This window comes from Petaurus breviceps, unplaced genomic scaffold (assembly GCF_028583685.1).
Source record: "Petaurus breviceps papuanus isolate PSGF00001 unplaced genomic scaffold, PetGlider_PUasm1.0 126, whole genome shotgun sequence".
Taxonomy (NCBI): domain Eukaryota; kingdom Metazoa; phylum Chordata; class Mammalia; order Diprotodontia; family Petauridae; genus Petaurus; species Petaurus breviceps.
Window position 1 is genome coordinate 65,535,966 of NW_027185655.1, and position 14,831 is coordinate 65,550,796.

Sequence of the window (14,831 nt, forward strand, 5' to 3'; positions counted from 1 at the left end):
TGAGATAGATTTCTATATCCAACTGAGTGCATTTGTTTTTGACTCTTTGAGCCAATTCCAATAAAAGTAAGATTCAGGTGTTACCCTCCCTCCCGGATCTTCCGTTCTACTGTAAAAGCTCTTCCTTTTGCACCTCTTTTATGTGAGATAATTTACCCCATTCTCGCTCTCCCTTCCTGTTCCTAGTGCATCATTCTTTTTCTTCTCTTAATTAAAAAAAGTCATCCCGTCACAGTTGATTCACGGCTCTGCCCTCTGTCTGTGCCTGCTCCTTGCAATTATCCTAATGATGAGGAAGCTCTTTGGAGTTATATATAAGCATCATCTTCTCATATAGGAGTGCAAACATTTTAATCTTATTGAATTTCTTATGATTTCTCCTTCATATTTACCTTTTTATGCTTCTCTCAAGTCTTGCATTTGAAAGTCAGATATTCTCTTCAGCTCTGGTCTTTTCATCAGGAATGCCTGATGTTTTCTATTTTATCAAATGTCAGTTTCCCACTCCCCCCTCTTCGCCCCCTGGATTATTTTAAGTTTGGCTGAGTAGGTGATTCTTAGTTGTAATCCTTGCTCCTTTGCCCCTTAGTATAGCACATTCCAAGCTTTCCTATTCTTTGATGTAGAAGTTGCTAAATCTTATTTTATCCTGACTGTGGCTCCATGATATTTGGATTATTTCTTTCTGGCTACTTGCAATATTATCTCTTTGACCTGGGAGCTCTGGAATATAACTACAATATTCCTGGGAGTTTTCATTTTGGGATCTCTTTGAGAAAGTAATTGGTAGATTCTTTCAATTTCTATTTTGTCCTCTGGTTCTAGGATATCATAGTAGCTTTCCTTGATAATTTCTGGAAATATATGCCTAGTCTCTTCTTAAAATCTTTTTTAGGTAGTCCAATAATTCTTCTCTTTCTTCCCTCTATTTCCAGAGCATTTGCTTTTCCAAAGAGATATTTCACATTTTCTTCTATTTTTTCTTTCTTTTGACTTTTTTTGTTTCTTGATGTCCCATAAATTCATTAGTTTCCACTTGTCCAATTCTAATTTTTAAGGAATTGTTTTCTTCAGAAAGTTTGTGTATTTCCTTTTCAATTTGTCCAATTTTGTTTGTTTTTTTTTGACACATACTAATTTGTTTCTGATTCATGCAGTTATTAACAAAAAAGAGATTGTGGTTCTAAGTTACAATGCAATTGCTATCTGAGATTTTAATGATATATATATATATATGTATGTATACACACACACACATATATACACACACACACACACACACACACACATATATATATATAACCTATGTTTCTTTTTTTGTCTTTATTAATTTGTTCATTTACTTTGAGTTTACAAGATTCAGTTCCCCAGTTCCCTGAGCTTCAAACTTTCTTCCCCTCCCATGGCGATATTCCCTTCTTATCAGGCCCTTCCCTTTTCCTCCCCTTCCTCCTTACTTCTTCCCTTCCTTCTAACCACCCCTCCTTTCTTAGCCCTTCCCCCCTCCTACTGCCAGTAGGATAGTTTTACACTTAATGTAGTATGTTATTTCTTCTTCGCACCAAGAGTGACAGGAACAAATCTCATGCAAAGCTCCTCTCCCTCCCTTCTTTCCCTCTATTATGGTATGTTTTATTTCTCTTCTCAATAGAGTCCTATGCTTAATTGGTTGTGTTATTCCCTCCTTGTGCCAGAACCAACAAGGGGAAAGCTCATATAATACTCATCTCCCTCCCTTCCTTCCCTCTGCTATATTGTTTTTATGCCTCTTTGTGTGGCATAATTTGCCCTTTTCCACTTCATTCTTTCCTCTTCTTCCATTGCAGTCTCTTTGTAGCCCGTAATAAGGTTTTTTTTAAATCATCATTTTGTGTAATTTATACTCATACCCTCTACTTGTCTATAAACAGTTTGCTAATAACAGTGTGTGTGTGTGTGTGTTTTCCTTGTTTACCTGTCTATGTCTCTCTTACGTCTCGTAATTGGAGGTTGAATTTTCCATTGAGCTCTGGCTTTTTCATTAGGAAGGTCTGGAAATCTGTTATATCATTGAATGACCATCTCCTTGCCTTGAAGAATATGTTCAGTTTCTCTGGGTAGGTGATCCTTGGTTGTAACCCAAGCTCTTTTGCCTTGCGAAAATTTGTATTCCACTTCCTCTGATCTTTCAGTGAAGAGGCTGCCAAATTCTGTGAGATCCTCACTGTGGTTCCTGATATTTGAATTGTTTTTTTCTGGCTGCTTGAAATATTTTCTCCTTTACCTGATACTTCTGGAGTTTGGCCACAACATTTCGAGGACTTTTCAATTTGGGATCTCTTTCAAGAGGTGTCCAGTGGGTTCTCTTGATTTCTCTTTTACCCTTTGGTTCTAGTATCTCAGGACAGTTTTCCTTGATGAGCTCGTGGAAGATGTTGTCCAGGCTCATTTTTTCTTTATGATTTTCCAGTAGACCTATAATTCTCAGATTATTTCTCCTAGATCTGTTTTCCAGGTCATTTGTTTTTCCATTGAGATATTTTACTTCTTTTTCTAATTTTTCATTTGTAATATTTTCTTTGACTAATTCTTGGTTGCTCATAGAGTTATTTGCTTCAATTTGGTTGATTCTAGTTTTTAGTGAATTATTTTCCTTGGTTAGTTTTTGGAGCTCCTTTTCCATACCACACATTTTTCTTTTTAAGGAGCTGTTTTCTTCATTGTAATGTTTTTCTAATTTTGCAATTTTGATTTTAAAAGAATTATTCATTTTGTCTTCTATCTCTCTCTTTTGGTTTTCAAGTTCCTTTTGAGTTCATTCAAGAATGCCTTCTGTGCTTGACACCAGTTCCGTGTTGAGGCTTCGGCTGTGGGTATGGGGTCAACACTGTCTCCCTCTGAATTTGGTTCATCCCTCTCATGATAGTAGGACTCCAGAGTCTTTGTCTTTGCAGTCTGCTTTCTACCCATTTTGAGGCAGGGCCCTAGCCACACCCTTTCTCTAGGGTTCCAGGCCTTTACTGTTTAAGGTTTTGCCCTGGGGCAATAATTACTGTGTTTTCAGGGAGGGGGGGGGGCCGTGGTTGGAGCAGCCAGGGTTCACTCTGCCATCCTGGTCCCTGGAGGTCCAGATAGGGGCTTTTTAAATTTCTAGGCTGTGGATTGGTAGTCCCAGGAGCTGCCCCTGTCAAGGGCCCTGCATTTGATTCTTACCCTGCTCCATCCAGTCCCAGCTTTGTGGTGATAGGCCTGGCAATGGCCCTTGTGGTTGGTGGGTCCACTTGCTGCCATGCTGATCAGGCCTCGTCCAGGCCTTGGTCTGCGTGCCATACCAATTTTGTCTTTTAAGGTGTTATTTTCTTCAGCATTTTTTGTGCCTCCATTACCACAAATGTTGTCTTTCTTTTCATGATATTCTTCATCACTCCCATTTCTTTTTCCACTCTTTTCCTCTACCTCTCATTTTATTTTTAAAGACCTTTTTATCTCTTTCAAGAATTTTTTTGGAGGGGTCTGTGGCCAATTTATAGTTTTCTTTGAAGCTTTGCAAACAGCTGTTTTGACTTGTCTTCTTCTGGATTTGTGTCTTGATTTTCCCTCTCTATAGTAATTTTCTGTGGTCAAATTCATCTTTTTTTTCTTTTGCTCATTTTTTAAGCCTATTTCTTGACTTATAACTTTGTGTTAAAGTTTGCTTCTACTCTTGGGAACAGGGGTCACTGTCCCAAGTTTCAGGACTTTCTTGCTGTTGTTTTCAGAACTAGCTCTAGGGCTCTGTAGGTTTTTTATTCTTCCAAGGTCATATGATCTAAGGAGAGGTGTAATCATTGTTTTCCTGACCTACACTCTGGTCTGTGAGCATCCAGAAGCACTCTTCTCTGTTTTGGAACTGTGACCAGGGTCCCTGTACCCCTGCTGCAGCAAGGGCTCCTTTTAGCTCTGGGACTGTGACCTAAACCTGAGTATGGTCATTGTGATAGTGCCCTGTACCCAGTGCCATGGAAAGGTCATTTATATCTCCTCACCAGTTGTCTTACCCCTTTACCATCTGTGGGTTTAGAGCTCCCAAACCTGATGCTACCACTGTTGGTGATGAACTGTCTCAACAACCTGATGCTGGTGTCCTGGCATGTGTTCTGCTCTGGGCTCCAAGTTCTATCACCACCTCACTGAGACAGACCTTTCCTGCCAAACTACTAGATCATCCTGGACTGGAAAATTATTTCATCCCTACCTTTTGTTGGTTTTGCCCCTACACAACTTTATTTGAGGCATTATTTTAAAGTTGTTTGGAAGGGAACTTGGGAGAACTTAACTGAGTCCCTATTTTTACTCTGCCATCTTGGTTTCCCCTAAAGGCTATATCTCTTTAAAATGTAACATCCTGCCACTGGTACCAAATGAATCAAATATGATTTTTAAGCTGCATTGTAATATAATGTATCATGATTGAACAAAACAATAAGATCTCTCTCTCTTTCTCACACACACAAAACACACACACACACTTTAAGAGGGAATGTAGTGCAAAGAGAACTAGACTCATATTCAGGGAACTTAGGTTTGATTCTTGGCTCTAACAATTATTTTGTGTGTGGACTGGATAACCTATAAGGTCTCTCCTGGTTCTTAAGTCTATGATTCAATGAGCCTCAGGTTTATCTTCTCTTACAATAGGGATGATAATGATGAGAGGTTAAGGGGTGGCATTCTTAGTATCTGATTTCCACTCAAGCACACTTAAAGTACCTTACTTGGATATAGTCTTACTATATTTTATTATATAATATATAATCCACCCTGAGGTGCATTGTGGATATAAGATTCTTTAGGAGATATCTAGGAAGGGATACTTAGCAAACAACTGAGGTGGGCCCAGCATTCAGAAGTCTTCAGGTTTTTTTTTTTTAATGTAGCTATTATACAGGATGTATCCAAAGTCTTAGACTTAGACTTTGACTTTTGGGACACCTTCTGTTTGATCTCCAGTTTAGGGGAGGACTATTTGACTAAATATCAATTATTTCTACATCTTAAATATATTCATTTCAGAGAATTGTGTTTGATCCAAAAAAAGTATTTTTTTTAATTTAAAGACTCTAGGAAGATAGGATTTGTCATGATGGCTTTCTAAACAAAAGTGCTAAATTGGTTTTCAAAGTATTTTTGCCTTTATGCTGAATTTAGAATACTATAGTATCTTAGGGTCAAGAAAGGGAAAACCTTTTGTTATGAAGAAAAAATAAGTAGTCACTACTATCCTGCAAGACTTCATTTACATTTGGAAAGTATTTATTTTTAATTCAAGATGGAGACATTATGTATTCCATTAATTTTGTAAATCACAACAAAGTTACATTCAAACAATGACTATAACTGCAAATGCCAAAGTTAACACAGCACCTTTTACAGCCATATATTTTCATACTTTTATTCATGGTACAGTAGGATTATTAATGTAGAAACCTATTAAAGCCAACATCATCTTGTTCATATTGTCTGTTACATAATAATGCTAATATTTAAAGTGCCCTTTTAATTATTTGGGTTTTTAATATTCAAAATTGACTAATAAAAAATTAATGAATTGATTTTATAGAGGAATTAAGTTTATATTGTCTTCTATACTAAGGTGTTAGTATAGAAATTAAGTGGCAATAAGAATAGATAAAGAATAGGTGTTTGTTCTCTATATTACCAGACTGCTCAAAAAAGATATAAAGGGACTCTGGAAGCAGTAGTAAAAATATTTTGGCCAGAGTCTATGTTCCCAACCTATAAGTACACATGTTAAGTACACTCTGTTATTATTCCCAAGTAATTGCCTGAGTATCAAAGCCCGAGTATCTATCCTAGCTGCCTTAATTAAAGAAAAAAATTATCTATAGCGAAATTCCAGGAAAAAAAATCTAATTAAAATATTGCCCTTGTACTCAAACATCAGTCTCTGTAGAGTTCTGCCTTGTTTTTTTCAAGCAAATAGTTTAAAAGGAGGAAGAGTTAAAATTACATAGTGTGTTCTAATTGTTTTTAATAAATGTGTGGTTTCCTTATAAGGTCTTCCAAATTGCTTTCATGAACACACTCTGTACTATCTCAAAATTTTTAGTTAAGATCAACTAAGAACAGGTTCATTATATACATTTTAAATGTTAATCAAAATAAAATTAAACAATTAGGCCATGTCTATCTAATTACAAACATCTAGATGAAAAGTGAGGAGCTGAGTCATTGATTCTATAAATTCCCAGATACCTGACTGAATTTTATAATTTTGCTTAGTTTATTTTGTCAATATGGAAACATAATTTGAATGTATGTGATTAGGGAGATGAACTTTTCATGTGACCTTGAAAAAAGGAGTTGATTGAACTATGGACACATTTATTTACACTTATCAAATTTCTAAGAGAAATATTTTATTAAACATGAGATAAAGATAAAAAGGGATAATTACACATTTTACAAATCCAAAACTATAGGTAGTCATTTAGTTTAAAATCTGTAGGATGTCAGGTCATAATGCTTATCTTGCCTTTTTTGTATTTGAAACATTATAAATGTCAGTGTTTCAACTACTTAGCATTTTGGTATTTTTCTTAATGTGCAAAGAATTTTCGTGCTTTGCAGATAATATAGTCTTTTAGTTGCCTGATAAAAAGAATATTAACTTTTCTTTCAAACATAACTGTCATTAAATGAGGTGATGATTTTCCTTTAAAATCACGTAAATGTTTCATTTTCACAATTTTTCATCTTCCTTCCCTTATGTGTAAAAATTCCAATATATTTGTCAGTCAGAATAAATCAACTGCAATTTAGTATGGAGAAAAATAATTCTTTCAGAATGGATTAAGTCGTATTCCTGTCCCTAAGGGAGAGAATGGATTCACTTTTGCCCACATCAAGGCATCATTCAGTGAAATTGCTGATTTTCCATCTTCAAGGAAAAAGACAGGACCCTATAATGCAAAAGTAATGGGAGAAATAAGAAAGGAAGTTTATAAATAAGAAATTTGTTTTAAACTTCTAGAAAATAATCATTCTCAAAGTTCATATAAATATCAAAGGAAATGAAAATACATGGAGAAAGACGGATTATTAGTAGTAACTACAAATATATATCTTAAATTTTGTCTTAGTCTATAATAGATAAAATGTAAATTTTCATTTTTACAATCCAAATCCCTTACATAAATATTCATGATATCACTGAGAAAATAATCAACTTTATTTTGAAGATGTAGTATAGTTACCTAGTTTAAAAAGAAAACACATATGCCTAGTGATGTTCTGTGTATATGGATGACAGACATGTATTCAAATTCAAAATTTCACCTGTTCACTGGGAAAAATGAAAGCACACTAATGTTTGACACCCATGCTAGGATTATCCATATTACACTCATAGTCCTCATATGAAGAGAGTGATAGAATAGATATATATATATATATATGTTACTCTGATTAAAACAGGATAGATAGATTAGATTAGATTCATTTTGTTCAGTTGTTTCAGTCCTGTTCAACTCTTCATGATCCCATTTAGAGTTTTGTTGATGAAGATACTGCAGTGGTTTGCCATCTCTTCTCCAGCTCTTTTACAGATGAGGAACTGAGGCAAACAGTTAAAAAAAGAGGCAAACACTTAAAGGGTTAAGTGACTTGTCTAGGGTCACACGGCTAGTAAGTGTCTGTGGCCAGATTTTAACTCATATGACATTAAGTTGAGTCTTGCTGATTCCATGTCTGGCACCAAAGGGGGCAACTGAATTCATTTTATATAATTTCAATATTTCAGATATTGGAGAGAAACCAAGTGCTATCAATTTACATTAAGTTCAGATACAGAAGTATAAGATGTTCCTTTAAGACTTTAGAAATTATCCTCTGGGCAAGACATGTCATTTTAGAGCCCAGTCTATGCAGTTTCCTCTCATATCACATTTCAAAATGTTATATGTCCACTGCGATCAAATATTCCCTGCCACATAAAGAATGAGTGTAATTACTGACAAGCAGAGCCTTCTTTGTAGTCTTATTTCACAGGTGCTCTGAAGGCTCTACTGCCTACCAAAATATCTCTCCTATTCCCTTACTAATGCCTGAATTTTCATAATTATAGATTAATTCTTTTGACTTGGTTTTAATTTTATGTTAAAATGCAAATTGTCATGGGAGAGACAATACATTAAGCCTTATCAGCTATTTATATTTCAGAGCACATCAGTTTATTAGATCTTTTTCTGAGAGTAGGTTCAATAGAGGATAGAAGCTATGTCATTAGGCTAAAATGGGAAGGAAGAATTGAAATCCTAAGCTAATGGACTGGGGGAGAAAGGGTTATAGAAGCAGAGTTAAGTAGTATTGGAGAGGCTCAATTTCACAAATTTATCTAGTTCTAACCTTGACTGTGAATCTATAATCACTTTGAATTTTCAGCAGTTTTGACTAGGCAGATGGCAACACATTTATTTACCACCAAATCCTATACTAGTAGTGTTGACAAATATCAATGCCTTTAGATAACTTAATTAGTACGCTAGCAAATCCAGTTTTCCCTGTAGTCAGACCCCATTTATTAATAAAGTGCAGTTGATTGTGACCTATGTGGTTCAATTCAAGAGGTGTGAAGACCCTTCTTCCTATCTAAAATACTTTCTCCACTGGCCATACAGGTTATCTTTAGGGATTCATTTCTTGGGTCTTGAAAGTTTTTGGTCTTCAATGCAAATTCCTTAACACTTGTGGGACAAGAAATTGAATACCACAGGATAGGTGCCTAGGGACTGGGCATGGTCAGGTAAAAGTGTAATGAAGACAAATTTTAAGTAAAATAGCTCTACTGTTATGACTTACATATGCTCTGAATTCCACCAGAGGTACTTGAGATATGGGAGGTTTATTTCAGTGTTCTGATCTTAACCAGTGATGAATACTCTTTTAGACACTGGTATCATTTCCTTGGGTACTCACCAACCCTGCCATAATGATTCCTTCTATTTTAGATTAATGAAAATATTAGTGATTGATATTCTAAGGGGAATTTATTTTTCTGACAAGAACATATATATCAAAAGTGTCAAATATTTTTGGTATATTGCTATTTGTGGGCTTGTAAGGGAAGACTATCAATTCAATTGCATTTTCCACATATAATTTTTGTATGCACCACCTAGTCTTATCATTTGGTTTGCTCTCCTATATTATAATGATAAATTCTTTGAGAACATTTTTTAAAATACTTACATGTACATACTACTAACTGCACATATTACTTAGAATGTTTCTACAATACATTGAATCACTGGTATTGCATGTTAGGGAGAAAAAAGACATTTAAACCAGCCACTGAAGACTGCTAAAAAACAGATCTCTGCTGGGTCCCATAACATTTTACTCATATAGATTAATTTTGACATAATCATATACTTAAGAAATTATTTTTTTAATTAGGTAAACTTATTTTAACACCATACTTGCATAATAAAAGGATGTACCTGGATCTTTAATCCTGTCAGACAAGAGGTATGAACATCTGAGTGACTTGGAAGATTTGATCCAGTGACAGAGTCTGGTCCAGTGATTCCTCTGAATGTTTCTTCCTTCATTTTCTTTAGCAGACTTTCATAAATCATTCTTTGACAGTCAGAAGGAGGAGTATAGGGAGGTTCTTCTGTTGATCTGTGTATTCAATATGTGTTAGTTTTTAAGGACTATGGAATCATAAAATGTTAATGACCTGAGAAATAAGCTATTCTAACACACATAAATGAGAGAAATTATCTATTTTATACTGACTAATAGAAAAACTAAGGCCTATAAAAAGACAATGAAAGGTTAGTTTTGGTTAACATAATTCAGAATATTTTATGCAAATCAAGATTCATTCATTCTGCCAACAAATAATGACTCAGGATTTTATAAAATAAAATCCAATTTTCCATTCTGCATTTCATTTTCTACATCACACTCACTTGTTGGCTAAATGTAGGCAAGCTCTCCAGGCATCCAGTTCTTCAGAAAGTTGTTCAATTTTCAAAGGCACTGACACATCCCTCCTTTTTAAAAGCTGGCTGAAATAGAGGAAAATAACTGATGTTTCCATATCTCTTGAAGATTTGCAAAATGCTTTACATACTTATGTGATTTTCAGACTCATCCCCTAGGAATTATTAGGATTGTCATTTTATAAAAGGAAATTGAGGGTCCCAGAGGTTGAGTATTTTGTCCATGGTTATAAAGGTGATAGGTCTCAATAGCATGTTAACTCACTCCACACCAGCCATTTGAATGGTCACATACTAGATCTCACCCTTAATCACAAGTGTTCGACTTCCCTAATTAGAAACTCTGATATCTCCTCCCTGACCATGACCTCTTATTCTTCCATCTCTCCTTATGCCTCACCCCTCCTAACCCTATTCTTCACAGTCACTGAAACTTTGAATTCCTCCATCTCCTCAATAATTTCTGAGGTCATTGCCCTTGTTCAGACTTTATTTTCCTTCATCTCTAATCTCAACCCAAGAGTTAGCCATTTTAGCTCCACAGGGTCCTCTTCTCTTGAAGCTCTTGCCCCTCATCCTCTAAGTGCCCATCTCTTGCCAAGACTACCCTGGATTACTCCCACCATCTGTCTCTCTACTTCTGCTTACACACTGATGGATGCAACTGAAATCTCACCCTCACAGCTCAGCTATCTGGATACATTATAAATTAGGTAATCCAACCTCAAATATCCCAACTTGCAGCAAGGGAGACATTTTATTTCTTGCTGATTATCACACTCTTCACAGAAGCTATTCCACACCTGCACTTCCTTTCTCAAACCTTCTACATCTCCCTACCCAAAAGAGTTTATTTTTACTTTACTGAGAACATTGGCCCTGGAAATGCCTCTATCCTGTGGTCCTCTACCCTGATTGTTGAGTTCCTAACCTGGACCAACATTTCATGAGGTGCTAACAACTCAAAAATTGGCAAATGCTACAAATCAAACCTTGATTTGTTATTTTGTTGATTGTTTAGACTTAAGGAAGGATGGGGAAAAAGTGTTAATGAGGCAGATTAAAATTAAAAGTATGTCATGTGTACACCATGTTTTTGGAGAGTCTCTTGTTAAGCATTTATCAGCATACTACATATTATGCATACTGTCTCCCAGAATTAATATTTGAAAGTAAAAGATTAATGTATCAAAATAGCAAATGAAATTTAAAATAACATTATTCAGATCTAAAGTCTTTTCTTTATAGTAGATTCAGAACAAAAATAGAGCAAGTGCTAAATAAACACACCAATCACTGCTAATAAAAAATAGTTAGATGATGTTTAACCTTATTTAACCTTAAATAGCAGATAAAAAGAAGGTAAATAAAGATGGTGTCATGTGTTTCCAAATGGGATAAAAAAGCAAGCAGAAGAGAGACTACGTTTTCTCCTGTTTTTATTGCTCATATAACAAGTTCTAAAATGTGTAAAATAAGAATATATGGTCAATTGAAAAATGAAACTTAAGTATCAGTTTAGACTCACGGATGAGAATAGTAAGAACTAGAAAAACACGATGCACACTGAAACATGTACAAAAACAATGAAAGGCAGCTGGATTCAGATCAATAGTAATGACTAATTTTAGTTCTGGAGACTAAAAGATGAAAAATATTTCCCTTCTCTCAGGGAGGGAACTACAGGCATAGAATATTCCATAGGCTTCCAGAGGAAGTCATACTGCTGGCTTTGCTTTGTTACAAGGAAAGGTTGTGCTTGCCCTTTTCTAGAGGGGAAAGAAGGGGGAGGCCAGGGAGGTATATTGGGAAATGACTGGGATGTAAAAAAACAAAGGCATCGGTAAAAGTATGAAAATATTAGAATCACATAGATGAAAAATTACATTTCAGAGCAAGAAGGAACCTTAGCTATCAAGTCCAACCCCATAATTTCAGTGATAGAGAAAATGAAGCCCTGAGAGGTTAAGTGATTTGTCTGTGGTTACAAAGAAGGTAATAGAAGAGATAGGATCATGATCCAGATCTTTTGACTTTATGTCAAATGTTATTTTTCAGAGTCTTCATGGTTGTTAACTATTACTGTTACTTATTTTTCATGGAAATGGCAAGTGCAGCTCCCATTTTAGGAAAGTCCTTTTCTAAGTAGAAGAAACTTTATATTAAGTACGGTTTATTGTAGTCTTTTCTGCTTATGTTAACAATTTCCTTTGAAGCATAGCTGCTTGTAACCTAATACTTTTGCAGCTTAAAAGTTCGATGAGATAAATCTGAAAATAAAAATGCAACTAATGCTTGACCTTGGGAAAATCATTTCTCTGGGCCTTATTTTACTGAAAATTTAGAGAGCTGAACTGGATGGTGTCTGGGTTCTTTTCTAGTTCTAAAAATCTGAAAATAGGTTGATCTTTTTCAGTCATATTGCTTAATCTACTCCATTTATGTGAAATCTGGCAAATGTTAGATATAAATAAAATTGATAATCAAAATGAGGTATCACAGGGAAAAGACTGAGATCTAAGAAAACAGAAAAATTGGGTGGCTAGGTGGCGCAGTGAATAGAGCACTGGCCCTGGAGTCAGGAGGACCTGAGTTCAAATATCACCTCAAACACTTAACACTTACTAGGCATGTGACCTTGGGCAAGTCACTTAAACCCAATTGCCCCTCCAAGAAAAAGGCAAAAAAAAAAAGAAAACAAAAATATTATTTTATGTGAGAAAAAATAAAACATATACTATAACAACAAACATTTAATGAAATATTAATATAAATAAAAGGATGAAGAGTAAAAAGTAAAACAAATACATTTAAGTGAAATGCAGGGTAAGAGGAGAAGGCCTAGATTAAATATTATAAACATGTAGGTTCATAGTTGGAAGGAATTCCAAAGGCCATCTAGTCCAACCTATAACTGCAGAAGAATTCACTCTACAGATAGCTGAAGGGAATATGTGTGTGTATATATGTATACATACATATGTATGTAGGTATAGGAGGGTGTATGTGTGTATATATGTATATACATGTATACATAGAGAGCACAGGATGAGTTGAATATGAAGGGATGATATCGAAAAAATTAAGAGGTACAAGAGGAATATATTGGGAAAAGGAGAAAGGGAGAGATAGAATAGGGTAAATTATCTCATATAAAAGAGGCAAGAGAAAACTATTACAATGGAGGGGAAGAGCAGGAAAGTGAAAGGGAATGGATCAACTTTACTCTCATTGAATTTGGCTTAAGGAGGGAAAATAACATACACATTCAAAATCTTACCCTACAGGGAAGCAGGGGGGAAGGGGATAAGAGAGGGGATGATAGAAGGGAGGGCAGATTGGGGGAGAGGGTAGTTAGAAGCAAACACTTTTGAAAAGGGACAGTGTCAAAGTAGAAAATAGAATAAGTGGGGGGCAGGATAGGATGGAGGGAAATAGTATTTCACAATATAACTACTATGGAAACGTTTTGTGTAACTACACAAGTACAACCTATATTGAATTGCTTGTCTTCCCAGTAGGGGTGGATGAGAAGGGAAGAAAGGAAAGAATTTGGAAATCAAGGTTTTAAAAACAAATGTTAAAAAAATTGTTTTTTACATGTAACTGGGAAATAAGATAGACAAGCACTGGGGTATAGAAATCCATCTTGCCCTACAAGAAAGTGGGGAGGAATGGGGGAGGATATAAGACAGAACAGATTGGGGAAGGTGTATTTAGTAGGCTCGCTATCTTGGGGTGGGAGGGTAGTGGAGAGACGGGGAGAAAATCTGTAACTCAAAATCTTGTGGAAATGAATGTTAAAACTAAAAATAAATAAAAAAAAGAATTCCCTCTACAACATTCATGACAAAAAGTTCTCCAAGCTTCACTTAAAAGCCTTTGAGACAGTCTAGTCATTTCCCAGGGCAAATCTAATTTGCTAATCTAAATCTAATTGTTAAGGCATCTTTCCTTACACTGGATGCAGATCTACATCTCTGTAGCTTCTATCCATAGCTAGCCTAAAGTCACATCAGCTTTTTTGGTGACCACACTGCTCTACCTTCCACTGCTTCTCCCACCTTCTCTTTTGTCTGCCACCTCCAATGAGTACCCCTGCCATTTGGACAATGTATTTCTTTTTTCTATGATATCTCCAGTACTTTGGCAGACTGATGATACTTTTTCTATTGCTTTCCAGAAAATTCTCACCATGTGGATACATCCTTAATTTACACAAATATAGGGAGGGAACTAAAATGAGTATAAAATTGCAAATATTATGTGAGAGAATTCAGTGATAATAATTATGACAGTATTGTTTCAAAAAGTGTAGAAATCTAAAGGTTAAAAGAGTAATAAAAAATAATGTCAATTGATAGGAAGCAATGGAAATGCTGTTATGAATCAGCCTTGATCCCCACTTTTGTGAAAGTATGAATGTAAAAAGTTACACAAGCAAAAACAACATGGCCTACTTTGGAAGTGAGTAAGACAGTAGAAATAGGGGCCTTGGCCAGGGATTGATTGATTGCTTATAAGAGCTCACAAGTTTCTTGATTTAGTGCATCAAGGATCTGTGATTTCATCAGTGTAAAGAGTCCCTCTACTGATGCAGATTGCAACCTCTCTGGCTCTGTAAGCAATTTTGCTGCTGTGGTCAAAAATGTATCACCTTGTAGCCATCCTTCTGGTGATGCTCCTCTCGAAAGTCAGCTAGACTGGTCCTGGGAAGACAAACACAGTCTGTCACTGGGCCCCCACTGGGATCCTTTCCATCTTCATAGAACTTGCCACATTTTGTTCTCCACTGGCATAATCTTCCAGAACCAAAGGTTATCTTCCTGCTCTCTCACTTCC

General features: G+C 35.6%; 1 protein-coding gene across 1 annotated transcript in view; it reads right to left on the minus strand.

The window, feature by feature from the left end:
- Positions 1-5,927: 5,927 nt before the first annotated feature.
- The window catches only part of WDR17 (WD repeat domain 17), a 111,967-nt gene continuing 103,063 nt past the window's right edge, over positions 5,928-14,831 (minus strand). The window contains exons 27-29 of the mRNA XM_069096691.1: positions 9,957-10,055; positions 9,480-9,663; positions 5,928-6,941 (exon numbers count right to left, since the gene is read on the minus strand). Coding sequence (XP_068952792.1) covers positions 6,822-6,941; positions 9,480-9,663; positions 9,957-10,055 — 403 coding nt within the window. The 3' untranslated portion in view covers positions 5,928-6,821. The remainder of the gene's footprint in view (positions 6,942-9,479; positions 9,664-9,956; positions 10,056-14,831) is intronic.